The sequence below is a fragment of the Cervus elaphus genome, chromosome 31 (genome assembly GCF_910594005.1).
Source record: "Cervus elaphus chromosome 31, mCerEla1.1, whole genome shotgun sequence".
Classification (NCBI taxonomy): Eukaryota; Metazoa; Chordata; class Mammalia; order Artiodactyla; family Cervidae; genus Cervus; species Cervus elaphus.
In genome coordinates, this window is record NC_057845.1 from 33,388,657 (window position 1) to 33,409,291 (window position 20,635).

At 37.1% G+C, this 20,635-nt stretch overlaps 2 protein-coding genes across 6 annotated transcripts in view; both read left to right on the forward strand.

The window, feature by feature from the left end:
* The window catches only part of CADM2 (cell adhesion molecule 2), a 1,201,425-nt gene that overhangs the window by 508,098 nt on the left and 672,692 nt on the right, over positions 1-20,635 (forward strand). The gene's annotated exons all lie outside the window — the stretch shown is intronic.
* LOC122687423 (tRNA selenocysteine 1-associated protein 1-like) lies at positions 13,819-14,567 on the forward strand. Its single transcript, XM_043892920.1, has one exon. The coding sequence runs from the start codon at positions 13,901-13,903 to the stop codon at positions 14,489-14,491; it is 591 nt and encodes a 196-aa protein (XP_043748855.1). The 5' UTR covers positions 13,819-13,900; the 3' UTR covers positions 14,492-14,567.

The window sequence follows — 20,635 nt, forward strand, 5'->3', positions numbered from 1 at the left end:
AGTAAAAGGTTAAAGCAATTTAAATTCAGATTCAGTCTTCTTACCTGTTAAGATATAAAATCAAGGTGGTTTTATTTCATGTAAAACATTCTTATAAATCAAAGTAATTATTTCATTTTATGACATTACTTTTGGAGGAATTCAATCTAATGTAATTCCATTAGGAGAACTACTTACATGCAATATATTTTAAGATTAAAAGGTGAGACTAATGCATTGTAATTATAAGTCAGAGTACCTTAAAGTATTTCTGTGGCTTTTGGAGATACACTTCTAAATTCATACATTACCACAATAGGAAAGATGGCACAGATGCATGAACTTGTGTCTGATATTGAAGAAGCTATATCACTTGATCTGTTTCCCAGGTCCAAAAATGTTGTCATTTTCATTCTACTCATAATTAGGAAACTTAGTTGATACTTAAGGTTGGAAAAACCTAGAGATGAAATGTGCCCCACTTCATTATTCAGCTTCTCATTCTCCTCCAGAGCATTTGAGCCTTAGCTCCTCCTGGTCTTAGGCTTCTGTCGGTAAAATTAATAGCCTTTTATAGGAATTCTTCTAAGTCTAAAAATCTATTAATCTACTTTACAAAAACACTGAGTGTAAAAACTTAAATGAAGAGACAGCTGGGGACAACATGTACAACCACCAACTTAGTCTTTATCTTGCTCTGCTGCTGAAAAATTATGTGACCTTAGGTTTTGGTGTGAAAGCGAAAGTTGCTCAGCCATGCCAGACTCTTTTGACCCCATGGACGGTACAATCCAAGGATTCTCCAGGCCAGAATACTGGAGCAGGTTGTCTTTCCCTTCTCCAAGGGATCTTCCCAATCCAAGAATTGAACCAGGGTCTCCTGAATTGCAGGTGGATTCTTTACCAGCTGAGCTACCAGGGAAGCTCATGTCTCAGTGTGGTCACCTTTAAATTTCAGTCTCATGATCTCTGAGATTTATTGTCTGCCTCACATTGACGATGATAGCATAGGCACTTTGATTTTCTTAGTTGAAAAATGGAGCTATGTGAATTCTGTTTCCATCACATTTTATTAATTAGTTTTTTGATAGTGTTTTAAAATATTAGATATTATTATATTTTCATGTATATAACATACAAAACTAATTCAACAGGAAGTTCAAATATTGTGTATATTTTGTTTACCTTCAATGTTTTCCTCTTTGGATTTTGTTTTTATTGAAGTATAGTTGACTTACAAAGTTGTGTTAGTTTCTAGTGTATAGCAAAGTGATTCAACTATATGTATGTATACTCATATACATACACCATGAGGTTGCAAAGAGTCAGACACAACTGACACTGTGTGCATGCACGCGCACACACACACACACACAATCGCAATGGTATGATCATTCACCTAGAGCCAGACATCCTGCAGTCTGAAGTCAAGTGGACCTTAGGAAGCACCACTACAAACAAAGCTAGTGGAGGTGATGGAATTCCAGCTGAGCTATTTCAAATCCTAAAAGATGAAACTGTTAAATGTTACACTCAATATGCCAGCAAATTTGGAAAACTCAGCAGTGGCCACAGGACTGGAAAAGGTCAGTTTTCATTCCAATCCCCAAGAAAGGCAATGCCAAAGAATGTACAAACTACCACAAAATTGTACTCCTCTCACATGCTAGCAAAGTAGTGCTCAAAATTCTCCAAGCAAGGGTTCAACACTACATGAACTGAGAACTTCTAGATGTTCAAGCTGAATTTAGAAAAGGCAGAGGAACCAGAGATCAAACATCTGTTGCCAACATCTGTTGGATCATCAAAAAAGCAAGAGAGTTCCAGAAACATCTACTTCTGCTTTATTGACTATGCCATAGCATGTGACTGTGTAGATCACAAGAAACTGTAGGAAATCCTTCAAGAGATGGGAATACCAGACCACCTTACGTGCCTCCTAAGAAATCTGTTTCCAGGTCACGAAGCAACAGTTAAAACCAGATGTGGAACAATGGACTGGTTCCAAATCGGGAAATGAGTATGTCAAGAATTTATATTGTCACCCTGCTTATTGAACTTATATGTAGAGTACACCATGCCAGGCTGGATAAAGCACAAGCTCAAATCAAGATTGCCAGGAGAAATATCAATGACCTAATAACCTCAGATATGCAGATGGAACAACCCTTATGGCAGAAAGCAAAGAGAAACTTAAGAGCCTCTTGATGAAAGTGAAACATGAGAATGAAAAAATTGGCTTAAAACTCAACATTCAAAAAACTAAGATCATGACATCTGATCCTATCACTTAATGGCAAATAGATGGGGAAACACTGGAAATAGTGACAGACTTAAATTTCTTGTGCTCCACAACCACTGCAGATGGTGACTGCAGCCGTGAAATTAAAAGACACTTGCTCCTTGGAATAAAAGCTATGACAAACCTAGACAGCATATTAAAAAGCAGAGACATTGCTGACAAACGTCTTTGTAGTCAAAGCTATGGTTTTTCCAGTAGTCATGCATGGATGTGAGAGTTGGACCATAAAGAAAGCTGAGCTCCAAAGAATTGGTGCTTTTGAACTGTGATGTTGGAGAAGACTTTGGAGAGTCCCTTGACTGCATGGAAATCCAATCAGGACTGATAATCAGTCCTGAATATTCATTGGAAGGACTGATGCTGAAGCTGAAGCTCTAATACTTTGGCCACCTGATGCAAATAACTGAGTCATTGAAAAAGACCCTGATGCTGGGAAAGATTTAAGACAGGAGAAGGGGATGACAGAGGATGAGATCATTGGATGGCATCACCGACTTGATGGACATGAGTTTGAGCAAGCTCTGGGAGTTGGTGATGGAAAGGGAAGCCTGGTGTGCTACAGCCCATGGGGTCACAAAGAGTTGGACATGACTGAGCTTCTGAACTGAACTTATATATATATATGTGTGTGTGTGTGTGTGTGTGTGTATAAACTTCCTTGTCTTTAACAATGCCACTTAACATGATCATTAAGATTCATAAATTGATATTTTTTTCACAATACTATTCAAAGTTTTTTACGCATTTATAATTAATATTATTACCAGTATTATAAGTACAAATAAAATAATATTTATAAATTCAGTTTTTGGATTGATGCTAGAAATAAATGAGCTAGCATTAACAAAATGTTTTGCATTTTTTTGATTGACTATCCTATTAGGTGGAGTTATATTTTAATATAGTCTATGCAGGTTGATTTTCCTTATTTTAACTAACACTGCTCACAAAGATAAAAATGAATTTGATTTTAATTTCCTTTTTATTAACATTCTGGATTGATAAATTGGTACAAAATCTGCCCCCCCTCCCAATATGGCAAAATTGCCTAAGCACCAAGAAAAAACATGGAACCACACTTTTCTAAAAATATTTTTACAAGCAAGTATCTCATGTAGAGAGACTAGCCACAATGGTGGCAAGAAGAAAATTACATGCTGAAAGAAATGGAGCTAACTGACTGGAATAAGGCAGGAGGTTATGACAGGAGATAACAAAGTTATATAAAGAGCAACACAGAGTTCATAAAGAACTTTAAACATTGCAGAATTAATAGAATTGTGTAGAAGAAATAATAAAAGATAAGGAAGTGAGGAACACAGAGAAGAGGCCACATTGTAAGCATACAAAGAATAAAAAAGAACAATAACGGAAAATCTATGTAAGCTTAGGCAGACACCTACTCTAATTCTAATGTTATATTTTGTGTTTTAAGTTTGCTGCCTATAAATATTAATTTATGTAGACAAAGCCAGGGAAAGCATATTGAAAATGGACAAAATCTGCCATCAGCCTGATTTTATTCACATAACGTGATGCAGATGCTCCAGGAAATTTTTCATGTACCTCTTTAAAAAGGAACTATTTTGGTCATCTCAAGTTATATCTCCCTTGCCCTCTCCCTAGCCTGACAATGTTTTCTCTTTGTTGGTGACTGGTAAATACCTTGGCTTCCCTGGTGCCTCAGATGGGAAAGAGTCTGCTTACAATGCAGGAGCTCTGGGTTCAATCCCTGCATTGGGAATATCCCCCCAAAAAGGGAATGACTACCCACTTTAGGATTCTTGCTGGAGCATCCTGTGGACAAAGGAGCCTGATGGGAGGCCCATGGTGGTTGCAAAGAGTAATTAAGCAATTACTTAATTACTGAGTAATTAAGCACACAAATACCTTACCCCGAGTTCCTCTCATTTTGTTCCTCTGTACTGAGAAAACCACCCCCAACCTTCCTCCAGTGAACTTTAAAATAATTCACAGTAATCTATACTACATGCCCTTTGACTGAATATAGCAGAGTAAATGGCTACAGAATATTTAAGTCTGCCAAGATGTCAAAGACATTGATTTGTAGGTTAAAAAGTGCATAGTGAAAGCAAAAGTTGTGGCCGACTCTTTGTGACCCTATGAACTGTAGCCTACCAGGCCCCTCTGTCCATGGAATTTTCCAGGCCAGAATACTGGAGTGGGAAGCCTATGCCTTCTCCAGGGGATCTTTATGACCCAGGAATCGAACCGGGTTTTCCAGCATTGCAGGTGGATTCTTTACCAGCCAAGTTACCAGGGAAGTCCTCAAAGCAAAGTGAAAGTCGCTCAGTCATGTCAGACTCTTTGCAACCCCATGGACTGTAGCCTACCAGGCTCCTCTATCCATGGAATTCTCCAGGCAAGAATACGGGAGTGGGTAGACATTCCCTTCTCTAGGGGATCTTACCAACCCAGGGATCAAACTCAGGTCTCCAGCATTGCAGGTGGATTCTTTACCGTCTGAGCTACCAAGGAGGCCCAAATGCCTATACCTAAATTAAGAAGGAAAATGCAATAAATAATTCTCTTTTGCTCCAAAGCAGGATGAGAGGAAATAGAATGGTTAAGAATATTAAGAATGTGAAACAAAGCCCAAATTTTATTAAAAGTATTGCTTTCCAAATACATGTTCATTTATGCAAAATAGATTTTAGTTGTTGAATGGTGGTGGGGGCTGTTAAATCGCTTCAGTTGTGTCAGACTCTTTGCGACCTCATGAACTATAGCCCACCAGGCTCCTCTGTCCTTGGGATTCTCCAGGCAAGAATACCGAAGTGGGTTGCCATTTCCTGCTCCAGGGGAATCTTCCCAACCCAGGGATGGAACCTGTGTCTCTTACATCTCCTCCATTGGCGTTGTTAACATTTCACATGTTAGCAAGGTAATGCTCAAAAGCCCTCAAGCTAGACTTCAACAGTATGTAAACTGAGAACTTCCAGATATACGAGCTAGATTTAGAAAAGGCAAAGGAACCAGAGAACAAATTGACAACATCCTTAAGATCATGGCATCCGGTCCAATCACTTCATGGCAAATAGATGGGGAAACAGTGGAAACAGTGACTGACTTTATTTTTCTGGACTCCAAAATCACTGCAGATGGTGATTTCAGCCATGAAATTAAAAGATGCTTACTCTTGGAAGTAAAGTTATGACTAACCTAGACAGCATATTAAAAAGCCGAGACATTATTTTACCAACAAAGGTCCGTCTAGTCAAGGCTATGGTTTTTCCAGTAGTCATGTATGGATGTGAGAGTTGGACTATAAAGAAGGCTGAGCACTGAAAAATTGATGCTTTTGAACTGTGGTGTTGGAAAAGACTCTTGAGAGTCCCTTGGACTGCAAGGAGATCCAACCAGTCCATCCTAAAGGAGATCAGTCCCAGGTGTTCATTGGAAGGACTGATGTCGAAGCTGAAACTCCAATACTTTGCCACCTGATGTGAAGAGCTGACTCATTTGAAAAGACCCCAATGCTGGGAAAGATTGAGGGCAGGAGGAGAAGGGGACAACAGACAATGAGATGGTTGGATGGCATCCACTGACTCGATGGACATGGGTTTGGGTGGACTCCGGGAGTTGGTGATGGACAGGGAGGCCTGGCATGCTGCAGTTCACGGGGCCACAAGGAGTCAGACATGACTGAGCAACTGAATTGAACTAACTGGATCATAGAAAAAGCAAAATAATTAAAAAAAAATACTTCTGCTCCACTGACTATGCTAAAACCTTTGACAACAAACTGTGGAAAATTCTTCAAGAGATGGGACTATCAGATCATCTTCCCTGCCTCTTGAGAAACCTGTATGCGTGGCAAGAAGCAACAGTTAGAAACTGACATCGAACAATGGGCTGGTTCCAAACTGGGAAAGGAATACATCAAGGTTGTATCCTGTCACCTTGCTTATTTAACTTATTTGCAGAGTTCATCATGCAAAATGCCAGCCTGGATGAAGCACAAGCTGGAATAAAGATTGCCAGGAGAAATACCAATAACTTCAGATACGCAGATGGAACCACCCTTTTGGCAGAAATTGAAGAGAAACAAACTAAAGAGCCTCTTGATGAGAGTAAAAGAGGAGAGTGAATAAACTGGCTTAACACTCAACAGTCAAAAAACTAAGATCATGGCATCTGGTCCCATCATTTTGTGCCAAATAGTTTGCGTAACAATGGAAGCAGTAAGAGTTTATTTTCTTGGGCTCCAAAATCACTGGTGATAGTGACTAAAGCCATGAAATAAAAGACGCTTGCTCCTTGGAAGAAAAGTTATGACAAATCTAGACAGATTATTAAAAACAGAGACAATACTTTGATGACAAAAGTATGTCTAGTCAAAACTGTCTTTTTCAGTAGCTATATATTGATGACTTGTGAGAGTTGGACCATAAAGAAAGCTGAGCACCAAAGAATTGATGCTTTCAAACTGTGGTGTTGGAGAAGACTCTTGAGAGTCCCTTGGACTGCAAGATCAAACCAATCCCTCCTAAAGGAAATCAGTCCTGAATATTCATTGGAAGGACTGATGGTGAAACTCCAGTACTTTGGCCACCTGATGCGAAGAGCTGACTCATTGAAAAAAATCCTGATTCTGGGAAAGACTGAGGCAGGAGGAGAATGAGAAAACAGAAGATGAGATGTTTGGATGGCAGCACTGACTCAGTGGATATGAGTTTGAGCAAACTCTTCAGATGGGGAAGGACAGGGAAGCCTGGCGTGCTGCAGCCCATGGGTCTCAAAGAGCTGGACATGACTGAGAAACTGAAAAACAACAATAAATTGTTTAAACCTATTCTATAAATAATCACCATACAATTCTGTAAAGAAAACCAATATACTCAATTGTTTAACAAGCTATATTATAATTAATAACATTGGGCTGAATTCAGAGCAAGTTTGATTTCTTATATACTTCAAACAGGGTGTAAATGCTGCATGTTACACAATTATTTCATGTTTTTTTTCTTTTAATTGAATTATGAATTATTAAGTAAATTTAAATTATATGTATCACAAACCTACTATAATTTTACCCATAAGTTATATGAAAACATATTTTACTGAATTGGTGCTATGGAACAAATTATAGGAAAATAATACTCATAAAACTCATGTTTCAGTAAAACTAACTAACCTTTTGAAGGGCTGTGGTGCACCTCAGTATATTCTCCAGCCCCACCTCATTTCTCTGCACATATTTACAGTCAAACTCCTCAAAAGAGATCATTTTAGTGCTTTCTTCTCTTTCTTTGTCAAGCTAATTCCCTTCAGACTTATTCTCACTCCTTTACGAATTCTGTTTTTGTTAAGATCATCAATGCCTTCTACACTGTGAAATCCACTTTTCTATTTTTCATATTACTTGACTGATTGGCAGTTAGGACCTAGATGATTACTCTACCCCTCCATGATAACTCAACCCTGATTGACTCTGTTTCAGCCTAAGTGGCCACTCCTTGGTGGTGGTGCTTGGTCACTCAATTGTGTCCAGCTCTTTGCAGCCCCATGGACTGTAGCCTGCCAGGCTCTTCTGTCCACGGTATTTTCCAGCAAGAATACTGGAGTGAGTTGCTATTTCTTACCCTAGGTGATCTTTTCAACCCAGGGATCAAGCCCATGGCTCCTGCGGCTGTGTCTTCTGCAGTGGCAGGTGGGTTCTTTACAACTAGTGCCACCTGGAAAGCCCAACAGGCACTTTATTCCTTCTCTTCTTACTGATTGACAACGCTGAAGCATCCAATATCTGCCCATGAACCCCTTTCTCCTTGCAATTCCTTGATTATCTCTTCAAGTCTCATAGCTTTAAGTTCATTTATATCTCTGGCTCAGATCTTTCCTTTGTTGCCTACTCAGCATGTCCATGTAGATATCCATCAGATATCTCAGTCTTAATCAATCCTAAAATTTTCTCCTAATTCACATCCTCACAACCAATTTCCACCTAGTGGGGATCTTCCCAGGTAGCTCAGTGGTAAAAATCTGCCTGCCAATACAGGAGACCCAGGTTCGATCTCTGGATTGGGAAGATCCTATGGAGAAGGAAATGACAACCCACTCCAGTATTCTTGCCTGGGAAATCCCATGGACAGAGGAGTCTAGTGGGCTACTGTGCATGGGATGACAAAAGAGTCAGACATGACTGAGCAACTAAGCAACTACATTAGCCACTCCAACTATCTAGTTGCTTGTGTCCCAAAAAACCTCTTTTGTACCCCACACACTACCCGTTAAAAATCTTGCTGGTTTTACATGAAAATATTTCAGGCTTTAAAAATTATATGTTAACATCTACAGAATTGGTACTGTAGAATTGATCCAAAGTACCACCATGTCTTTCTTGGGGTTACTGCGAAAGCCACATAGCCATCTTCTGGCTTCTACTCTCAAGTTTTGCTCCCCTAAATCAACTTGCATCACAGCAACCAGGGTGATCCTGCAGACACATAAGTAAGGGTAGGTCATTTCCCTTCAGAAATCATCCCATCTTGTGTCATTTAACACTGCAAGCCTCAGTTCTTACTTCCACAATTTCTATTATAATTTGCTGAATCTATCATCATATAACACTATATAATTTACTTATTTCCTTCCCATATCGCCTATCTCCAAAATAGTAACTAAGCCCTAAGAGTACTGGGCTTTTTTTTTTTTTTCAGACTAATCCTGTCCTATGATCACATCTATGACAGTTTTTATTTGTTAGATGAATTAATTAATACAAATCATTAAAGAACATACAAGCACCATCTGTACGTGTCCAGCAGGGGTTGCAGTCTAACAAGGAAGACATTCTTGACATGTTCCCATTGAACCTTAGATGGTAGATATAAATATTTAGAACAATGAGTGAATAATTGTAAGTGCTGTTTGTTATCATTATTACTATTCTCTATCAGTAATATCATCATAATCATTATCATAACTATTATTAAATATGAGCACATATTAAATGAGTACATTTTCTGTATCACAATAACCCTGAAAGAAAGCAGTTTTGGGTATAATCATTCTGGGAATTTCAATAATTTTCTGAAGGAAACATCTAGTCTGATGCAAAGTTAATATGAAAATTTAGATCTGCCTACCTCTAGCACTTGCACTTTTCATTAAACTATACTTGATTTCCATTGTTTTGCTTCAAAAATTGTTTAATATACTAGTAAAATACCATATACTTTGTATACTCAGTGCAGAGTCTGAATTTGTATTAGTCTGTAGAAAAAATATTCTACTGTAAAACTGTAAAAGTTGTACCCTGAAAGTGAAATTTAATCCAGCAAAATTCTTAAAATATGCCCTGTCAAATGGAATACTAGTAGGCTGTCTGTAATGATATTTAGACAGATAAAAATTGTACAAAAATATGTCAGTCTCATCTGTATGTCTCAAGGGCAATTTGATTCAATTAATATTAAATATGAGTTAAAATATGATAGGAAGTGTCATTTATTGAGGAACTCAGTTTGTTTATGTACTATTTATTCACTTTGCAAGTATTTATTGAATACCTGCAATACGTCAGTGGCATTCTACATTTTGGAAGCAGGAGGACAACATTGAAGAGTTCCCATCTTAGGGAAGGGACAGAAATGAAAGGGATTGAAAAGAAGAGATGATTACATTGCATTTTGATACAGGCTATGGTTAAGATTTGAACACAATGCAATGAGATAATAGATTGCCTTCTCAGAAAGGGTGACCATGAGTTGAGCATTAAAAAAAAGAAAGAAAGAAAGAAAAAACTAAGTAGATGAAAGGGAATAACTCTTTTTTGAAATAATATGAAATTATTTGTTACATAATATATAATGTTTGTAAAATATGAGACTCTGTTGAAAATATGTTCATCCTCAGAAGTGCAGACCAGAAGCTGAACTTCTGCAAATGTTTCTCTGATTTTAATAGTTGCAAATGGGATGTAGGCATCCTAGTTAGTCACCATGCTATTTTATCTCACATGAACATCTACTACATTTTACTCTGTGGTATAGCTGTATGATACTTCCTACTTTCTCCAATAGACTATAAATTTGTTGAGGACAGATATCTGTTTCTTTTTTTCTTTTCTCTATCTCCACTGTATTTATCAGAGTGTTTTAAACATGGAAGTAAAAAATTAGTGAACTCATAAATTAATGAAATGAACTTTGTTATTCAGTGATAAAAATAAAGGTATAATCAGGGTTTGGGGCATTAATTTAATTAAAATTTACAGAAGAGTTATGTATTCAGCAAGGCCCATAAGGAGGTATAAAAATGTCACATAATTGTATTTTTAAAGTATTATTTATGTCACAGTAAGACCATGGTCAGTTGGATCTTTCTAAATGAATTCCTCTGATTTCAGAAAATCTTTTTTGTAACATCATTTAACCACGGACTGACAGAAAATTAAACATTTGCTCTGCATTTCAGCTTTCCTTATTTGAAAAAGAGTTAGTGTTTGAAGATAAGGATAAAAAGATTATTAGAATATTTTATGAAAGATTTTCAGTGCTTCTTTAGTAATATGTTTATATATCACTTCTGTTAGCTAAAGTGCTTCTTTAGTAATATGTTTATATATCACTTCTGTTAGCTAAATATTTAAATAACAGGATTAATACATTTTTCAATTTTGTACTTATAGTACATACAGTAATAAAACTTGAAAGTATGTCATGGGTTGAATTGATATTTTTAAGTTGCCATATCGTCCTGAGAGGAGAAGATCTACAATTCAAGGAGTAAGTGTTAAATCCTGGGAGAAACTATTTGGGAAACCTGTATATGGAGAAATGGAATATGACATGTAAGAGAACATTTTAGATTTTAGCAACTTACATTTTCAATGTTATAGTTTGAGATAACTGTTTGAGATATAGTTTGAGATAACATACAGCTTCCCAGGTGTCCCAGTGGTAAAGAATCTGCATGCTAATGCAAGAGACATAGGAGACGTGTTTGATCCTAGGTTGGGAAGATATCCTGGGGAAGGAAATGCAACGCACTCAGTATTCTTGCCTGGGAAATCCCATGGACAGAGGAGCGTGGTGGGCTACAGTTCACGGGGCCGCAGAGTCTCACATGACTGAGCACGCATACAGCGGCAACCTTATTATGATGTTAGTTCTATGGTAAATTACTTGATTTTTAGATTCCATTCAATATTTCCATTCTGCTAAGCTTAAGAATTAATTTGCTTTTAATGTGACTTTAAAATATGGTCCCATTGTTCAGAATCATAAAGTTTTGCCCCCTGGACATATGCAATGGATTCTGTAGTTCTAAACCCTACATAAAGAATGATAAAGCAGTGGTTACCCTTCACTTCATTCATCTTGTTTATTCAAGATTGCAATCAATCTACACCACAAGTGGTGGCTAAAAAGAATTGCTTAAACATTTATATTTTGCAAAGCTTCTCACAGAATTTTTCTTACCTACATGCCCCAGTGCTGTGACTAAGCAAATGACATTCAGTAATACATCATAGTCTGTTGTGCTGAATCAAAAACATTTCTGATTCAGGGGTTCCAAGGCTTTTATATATTTGTTTGTACTTAAAGGCATGGGTTGAATGTATCCTTTTCATCATGTCTATGAGATTCTGTTCAACATTAAAGTCTAGTTAGTAATTTTATATTGGCCAATGTATGTTATAAGGCAGAAGTTCTTATTTGTTTTTAATTAAGGCAAGTCAAAAACTTCATTTGTTATCCTAGGTGCCTCTGTGCCAGGCGTTATATGAAAGAATATAAAACAAAATGAAAGATGACTATTTAATTGTACATAATCTTAGCAAATGTAGCTAGCTGTATTTTGACTTACAACTGGTGTTCTGCTTTTTATAAAACTATTTAAATTTGTATTGTCTATTATTTCTCTTGAGTATATATCTTCATGATTCTAAACAAATAATTGAAAAATTCAGTCTTACATGACAGAGTGCCAGTTTGTGTATAACACAGTCAAATCTAGTGATTCTCCCTTTAAAGTAGTTGCTGTGCTTGGCATTTGTGTGTTTATGTGTGTGTGTGTGTACACACATAGTGCTACATGTTGATTTTTCCTTTAAACAGATTCATGGCATCGTCCAAGTCATATGCCATTTAATCTACATAGGCATTAGTTGTCTTATTCATCAAAGAAAGGTTAGAAACTGACTATAACTTTTTAATAAATAACAAATTCTATAATTGCATTATTCTACCAGTTTATGTTGATTCTTATGGGTTCTTTTTTTGTTTGTTTGTTTTTAAGGATAAACTAGTCTTCAGCATTTCATTTTATAGTTTTTCATAAGGGCTATTAAATGAAGACCTTTTAAGTATTCAAAATGTTCCATGAATGATAAAATTGGCTTATAAGTGTCTAGATGAATATTTCTTTACTGAAAAACTAGCTCATCACAGTTAAATAGCTCATAGAGGTTTAGAAAGTGTTCCTTTTATTATGTCAAAGTGCACTTGTACGAATTATCAATGTCAAGAGAGGCATCATGGCTATTCACACAAGTTTGGGAATAATTACTTTGAATGAGGTTTCCTTATGTGTTAAACAGTTTTAAGTTACAGAATAAAGCTGGAGAATATTTGGAAACATGATCCTAAAACTTGATTGTAAAAAGTCTTTATCAGATACAATGCAATTTTACAAATATGATTGTTTTATCCTGAAACTAATTCTATTAATTTATGTTAAAGTGAATGTGTAAAATAGACTCTCAGTTCTTAAATTTTTAATATGTCCATGAGAATATTATGGGCCTAAGAAAACTTAGACATTAATACAGATATTTCATTTTCCAGATAGTGAGAAAATGAAGGAAAATGGAGAGAAGTAGATTTCCATGGTCTCTCAGCTAGATGGCAGAGCAGTTGATACTAGACGTTTTTGTCCCAGTTCAATGATCTTTCTAGCATACCAGACTGCTTCACTTTCAATGCAAATTGGTTCCAGTGGTTTAATTTTAAATGAGTACTTGCCTTACGGTTGGCAAGTAAAAGGCCTGGGATGTCAGAATAAGGTTAGGAAATAGGTAAACAGAACAAGACTGAAAAGTTTTTTCCCATCAGAATAAATGAGCTGCATGCCTGGTTTCTGTGAGATCTAAAGGATTAACCTTTCTATTCCAATGAAACCAAAAACGTCAAATAAAGAAAAACCTATCAACCAAAGAAATGTTTACTCTTGGTGTATTTGGACTGCATCATGTAGGGGACTGTTAAAAGCATCTAGAGTAAAATTTTTTAATATCATGTATAGTCACAACCTAATTTACTTGTCTCAGAAATACAATTCAATAAATGAAGTAAATACATCACCATGCCTACTTGCTGGAACTCAGAAACAATTACTTTATTTTATTTTATCTGTTATAACCTTGCATATAAATACACACAAGTACACATACATGAGTTTTAATCTCAAATTAAATTATAGAAATTTATGTTGAACAATAGATTTAGGACTGCTGTTCAGGTTAACAATTTAGAACATAAATTGAAAATGCAAGCTAAATAGGAGGCGCATGCTCCGTGGAGGTCCCGGCCTGGCGGCCCCCGCGTCTGCGCCAGTCCGGGGGCCCCACAGAGTCCCGGCGGGGCCGCGGGCATGGCGGCCAGCCTGTGGATGGGCGACCTGGAGCCCTACATGGATGAGAACTTCATCTCCAGAGCCTTTGCTACCGTGGGGGAGACAGTGATGAGCGTCAAAATTATCCGAAACCGCCTCACTGGAATCCTGGCTGGCTACTGCTTTGTAGAATTTGCAGATTTGGCCACAGCTGAGAAGTGTTTGCATAAAATCAACGGGAAGCCCCTTCCAGGAGCCACACCTGCAAAGCGTTTTAAACTGAATTACGCCACTTATGGGAAACAGACAGATAACAGCCCTGAATACTCCCTCTTTGTGGGGGATCTGACCCCAGATGTGGATGATGGCATGCTGTATGAGTTCTTCGTCAAAGTCTACCCCTCCTGTCGGGGAGGCAAGGTGGTTTTGGACCAGACAGGCGTGTCTAAGGGTTATGGTTTTGTGAAATTCACAGATGAGCTGGAACAGAAGCGAGCCCTGACAGAGTGCCAGGGAGCCATAGGACTGGGGTCTAAACCAGTGCGGCTGAGCGTGGCCATCCCCAAAGCGAGCCGTGTGAAGCCAGTGGAATATAGTCAAATGTACAGTTATAGCTACAACCAGTATTAGAAGCAGTAGCAGAACTACTACGCCCAGTGGGGCTATGACCGGAACACCGGCAGCTACAGCTATAGTTACCCCCAGTATGGCTACACCCACCATGCAGACGTATGAGGAAGTCGGAGATGATGCATTGGAAGGTAAGAAAGGACTCCCTTCACTCTGTGTGAGATGTGAATGTCACCTGAGTGGGAAGTACGGATCCCAGATCTCCCTGGAGGGCAACAGAAGAGGGAGCCCGATGTTCCTTGGACACGTGGTGTTCTACCCTAGGATGTAGGTCTGAACCAAAAACTCCGTTGCCTTATATTTGTTTCACAGTTTGTCAGATTCATGTAAAAGAATTTTTTTAATTTCATGTTTTGATTTTTTTCCACACTTTTTTTTTAAGCTACGCTGAGTCCTTGTTACCTATCCCAGCAGTCTTTCTGTAGTTGCAGAGCACAGGCTCTAGAGCGTGCGGACTCTTTAGTTGTCATGTGGGCTTAGCTCCCCTGCAGCATGTGGAATCTTAGGTCCCTGACTAGGGATTGAACTGGAGACCCCTACATTGGAAGGCAGATTCTTAACCACTGGACCACCAAGGAACTCCCCCCCATATATCTTAAATTACATATTTTCCTCACTTTCAAGTAATAGTTATGATTGAAAGTTTGAAAAATACAGTAAAGTATAAGGAAGAAACTAAAAATCACCCCCCAGTTTCACTACATGGTAATAGTCATTATTGCTTATTTAAAATTAAAAGTGTTTGTTATGATTTTTTACTGAATTTAACAAAAGAAAAAGTAAAACCAAAGTAATTGCTGACCTTCAGACAAATATATTTTCAAATGAGATATTCATACTTTTAAAGGAGTCTAAGGTTTGAGAAAATTATAAAAAAAAAAATTTTTTTTTTAATTTTTCTCAACATATTTCCAAGCAGAATGTTAGGCCTAAGGTTTAAAGAAGTAAAATAAAATCAGACATCGATTTCTAAGTACATAAACCTTTATTTTAAGGTACAAAAAGACTCCAAGTTTAAAATCTTAAGTCTGTTTTAAGAATTATTCTTCAAGAGAAGGTCATAGGGAAAATGTGATCTGTAAGCAAAATATCCTTTAAAGGAAACATCATCTGTAGGCAGAAAACAAATTTCCTAGCATTTTAAAGCACTTCACTGAACATGTCACCTGATTGTGGCAGCAGCGACCGTAGGGGTGGGCTGGGCAGACCCGGAGCTCCAGTAGAGGGATGGTGAGCTGGAGCGCCACGTGGTCTTCTCAGGGTCACCCAGTGAGTTAGGAGCAAGGTTCAACCTGGAGTCCCTGTCTTTCTATCCTTAGTCTCTTGCCTTTTCTTGCAAGAAGCACTGCCTCCTTTTTAGAGAAATTATCCTGATTATAACAATATTTGTGTGTAACTCTTTAGAGTTTTTCTATTTCTTCATCATCCATTATTATAGCCAACACCACTACAGTAGTTTTGCAGGCACTGCTACCTATCAACACTTTGATGAATGGGTTCCTTTATAAATCCCATTCTACAGAAAAGAAAACTGAAGCTTAAATAGTTAATAGCTGACAGGTTTTACTATGTACAGGGCACTGTTCTAAGCACTTTTACAGGTATTAACTCATTTGACATTCACAATGGTTTTGAGGTAAGTACCTTAATTATCCTGATTTTACAGAAGAGAAAGCAAATTAGATTTCGTGTTCAAGGTCAGCATAGTTGCAACATCGTAGCAAGAGGTAGACTGTCTTGGAACCCTGCAGTCTTGCCACAGACTTCAGGCTCTTTACCACAGTTATAATGCCTCTCTCTCTCTTTTATTTATTTTTTTTTTTTGGTGGCCGGATCTTAGTTCCCCAATTGGGGATTGAACCCACACCTTTGGCAGTGAAAGCATGGAGCCCTAACCACTGGACTACCAGGGAAGTCCCTAACACCTCCCATTTTAACCTAATAGCCACACAGAAACAGGGCCCAGGAGGGTGTGTCATCCTTCTTCTGTGCCTTGGGTTCAGCAGGCCATCTTCCAGGCCCTGTCACCCAAGTGAGGAAGGGTGCTATACTGTCCGTGCGTCCGTAGACGTCTGCACACCCAAACATGTGTCCTTGGGAATTTGCTGGCGGTCCAGTGCCGGGTGCTTTCACCACCATGGCCTGGGTTCACTCCCTGGTCAAGGAACTGAGACCCCTAGAGCTGCGTGGCTCGGCCAGAAACACCCAAGAGGAGACACAGCAGCAGCAAAGATGCTTGCCCTTGCTGGAGGCTTTTGCTAATCTGTTGCCATATGCCATTACCAGCACTGAGTGGAGTGGCCAGACTGGTCATGCTCTGCTTTCCTGGAGTTCACGTATGGAGCTGCTCGCTGTACATGCTCAAAATTTCAACTCATAATTTAGATTAGAATTACAAGAGGGATTCCTCTGGTTGCAGGAATGGGCACCTGCAATGGGTGAAAAGATTCACCACTGATTGGTTGATTCAGCACTGACTGATTCTTACAAGTGCCTGAGAAAGTTGGAAACAGCTTACAAAAGAAGCGCAAATGGCCTATAAACCACAAGAGAAAAGAATTTAAGCATATACTATTTGTGTTAGTCAAGATTCTCCAGAGAAATAGAGCCGAAAGGATATATGTATTTATAATCTGTGCTGTGCTTCAGCAAGCTGGAGGCTCAGGCAGGATTTCTATATTAGCACCTAGAGGTAGAATTCCTACCTTGAGAATCCTCAGTTTAAGGCCTTTAATTGGTTGGCTAAGGCCCACCCACATTATTGAGAATAATCACCTTTACTTAAAGTCAACTGATTGTAGATGTGAATCACATCTACAGAATATCTTTATCTAGACTGGTGTTTCACCAAACAACTGGTCACCACTACCCTGACCAAGTTGACACAAAATGTAACCATCACACTGCTAATACTAGTACTTAAATACAAATTAAAATATACTATCTTTCTACAAAGAATTCCTAAAATGTTCATATGCATGAAATCAATTTTACCTGAAAGATTTTATCCCACAATGATATCAATACAGATAAATATCTAATAATAGGAGATTTATTAAATACTGGTAAAATTTTATTAAATTATGTCTTTTTCTTAAAAAAAAATAAATTATGTCTTTTTCTAAGAATATTGATGTAGAGAAATGTTCTCAATGAAACAAGTCCTGAAATACAATAGGATATACAGTAAGAACTCAGGTTCTTTGGTTTTTATTTGGAGGGTGTAACTCACATAACATAAAATTCACCCTTTTAAAGTGTGCAGTAGTTTATAAAAATAGCCACAAAGTTGTGCAGCCATTACCACTGTTTAATTCCAGTGAAGAATCCTGTGAAACCACTAGCAGTCACTCCAATATCCTGTCCCTGGCAACCACTCACCTACTTTGGATTTACTATCATGAACATTCTAAATAAATGGAGTCATGTATGATAAAAAAAAAAAAAAATTGAAAATGCAAGATAAATAATAAAAGAATATAGAATAATGCTATAATAAATAAAATATAGGATGAATGACTAATTTTATTATATCATTTGAAAGTACACTTGCTATTTAGGTGCTCTGAAATTTTATGATTTCACAAAAGCATAAAACCTCAGACTATAGTTTCATTGGTACCTTTATGTAAGCAAATCATAATTGTATCTAAATATGTTCAATTTTTTAATTGCAGTTTAGGGGTTTTTTTAGAGTGCTGTACAATAGTAAATAATTAATTGAAACACCATGTCTGAAAAAAAGTGGAAAGAGTATGAATTCCAAATTCATATACAGCTGGATTAGAATTCAGGTATATTTCTTAAACAAATTTCCTAATCTCCTTAATTCCTGCTTAAATATCATTAACTGGAATAGTTTTGAAAATTAGATGACAGATAAACAGATAGGCTAATTTAGTTTTTTTAAAATAACCTCTAGATTCTTTCAACACTTTGGCTATGAATCTTACCTTATAAAGACAAGTAGATAATTAAATATTCAATTGAATATTGACATCTAGCATTCTATAAAAAGTTCTTAAGAGTAAATATTTGCACACCCTGGTGGCTCATGTGGTAAAGAATCTGCCTGCAATGCAAGAGACCTGGGTTCAATCCCTGGGTCAGGAGAATCCCCTGGAGAAGGGAATGGCAATCTACTCCAGTATTCTTGCCTGGAGATTTCCATGGACAGAGGAGCCTGGCGAGCGGCTGTCCATGGAGTCACAAATAGTAGGACATAACCGAGTGACTTTCACTCACTATACAGCTAAAGAAAACAGATTGTGGTCCTTTAATTTACATTTTCTTTGTATAATGTGTTCAACATAAAATGAACACTTAAAAATGAGACCATTAAAAAGTTTATGCTGTTTCAGTTGGGGAGAATTGTGACTGCTTCTATATTTTAAGAAATTTTAAAAATAGCAGGATTTATGGAGATCCAATGGGCAAAATGAAATCACACAATACTCAAATTACTTATGATTGCACCAATACTTAGGAAAAGGAACATATTTCAAAAATGTTTAATAATCATCTGTAATTTGCATTTTTATAACTCCATTGAAAATATTCCTGCTTATTCTATCCAGAAGTCAGAGTTCTATCTCAGAAGACCCATCACATTTTCTGTACATTTTCTGCATACCTCAACTACTCCCTTGTAAAATAGGGATACCAGACCCATCATATAGTCCCTTCCAGTCCAAAAACTCATTGTCTTTTACCTTTTGAAAAATCTGAGTACCTAGCACCGCAATGTTCACAGCACTTGCTCCTGATAATTTTTTTGGATAGCGAATGAATGAATTGTCAGTTTTCTGTTTGCTATTCTGTGCACAATGCTGGTGTCTTTAAAATGACATTTTATTTAAATTACTACCCAACAATGTTATTCTAAAAATCTTTAAATCCATTTTGTGTTTAGGAACACATTAACAGTGGTCAATAATTTAGCTATTAATGTGAAGTGTCATTTCACCAGGGATCCATCCTGTGAAATGGATGATATGGAAGCATTTATTTAAAAGAGTTTTAAAGTAGTTATGTGCAGTCCAAAGCACTCAATTTCTAAGCTAAATGCTTCACTAGTTCACTCTGCGGCAAGTCTAGATGACTTTGGCTTTAAATTAGAGAGCAATGCTTCCTTACATTCTAACTTGAAATATCATCTACATTACACAACACTTTCTTATGTGATTTTGTGGCTCAAATAACACTTTTCCTAGCATGTAGTTGTTTCAAAAGCTCTCAGAGTATTGTTTTGTTTGATTCTTAGAACAGCACCAGTATCGTTTAACAGGATTTTTTAGGTCCATTTTGCAGATTAAATACCCAAGAATTTCAGCGTCTTTGCCCAAGTTTTTATCTGCTAGGTGAGTGGCAGAGTGAGAATTGACAGGCAAGACTTAACAGTATCTTGTCAAATGCTTTTTGTCCTGCTACGCTCTTTCCTTTAAGATGATATAAAAATGTCATTACTAGAACAACAGCAGCAATAATGGATATTTAAAGATAAGGTAGAAAGAGAACAATTTGGATTAAAGAAAACTTACTGATATCCACAAAATCTATAACATCACTTGCTTTTTTATTCTTTTTTTGTTCATTTGCTTTTCATCTTGCTATTAATTTGTTGCATATTTTCCAATGTATTCAACATGTACCAGTGTTGTTTAAGGCAATTAAAAAAAAAAAAAAAAAAAGGAGAGACAAATAGTTGTACCAAGCTATCAGTCTGTTCTTTGAAAGATCTTTTAAAAAATTATCTTTCTTTAGGCCTCTGTAGAAATTCTCCCCTGATTCATCCCAAGAAATAATCCACAGACGAAATGTCAGGGGCAGTTCCAGTTTCAGAAGTTGTCTTGTTGCAGAAGATGTGATGTACTACCCATTGTTCTATTTTTGAAACAGTGACCATTTTGGGAAAGTAATAACATTTTTTATCAAAAATTTGCCTAAAAGTTATGAGAGTATAATTTTATGAAAAGGAAGAATCACACTTATATACACACACAAACATGCAGACTTAAATACACACACACACACACACACACACACACACATTTTGGTTGGAAGAGTCATTTGTAAATAAATAAATTTCCTAACCAAAATAGCATTTTACAATTTAAAGTGTCTGGTGTTTCACAGGTTGTAAAA

Bases quoted from the DNA above. Each gene is read 5' to 3' on its own strand.
- LOC122687423 (XM_043892920.1), top strand. From the start codon at position 13,901: ATGGCGGCCAGCCTGTGGATGGGCGACCTGGAGCCCTACATGGATGAG.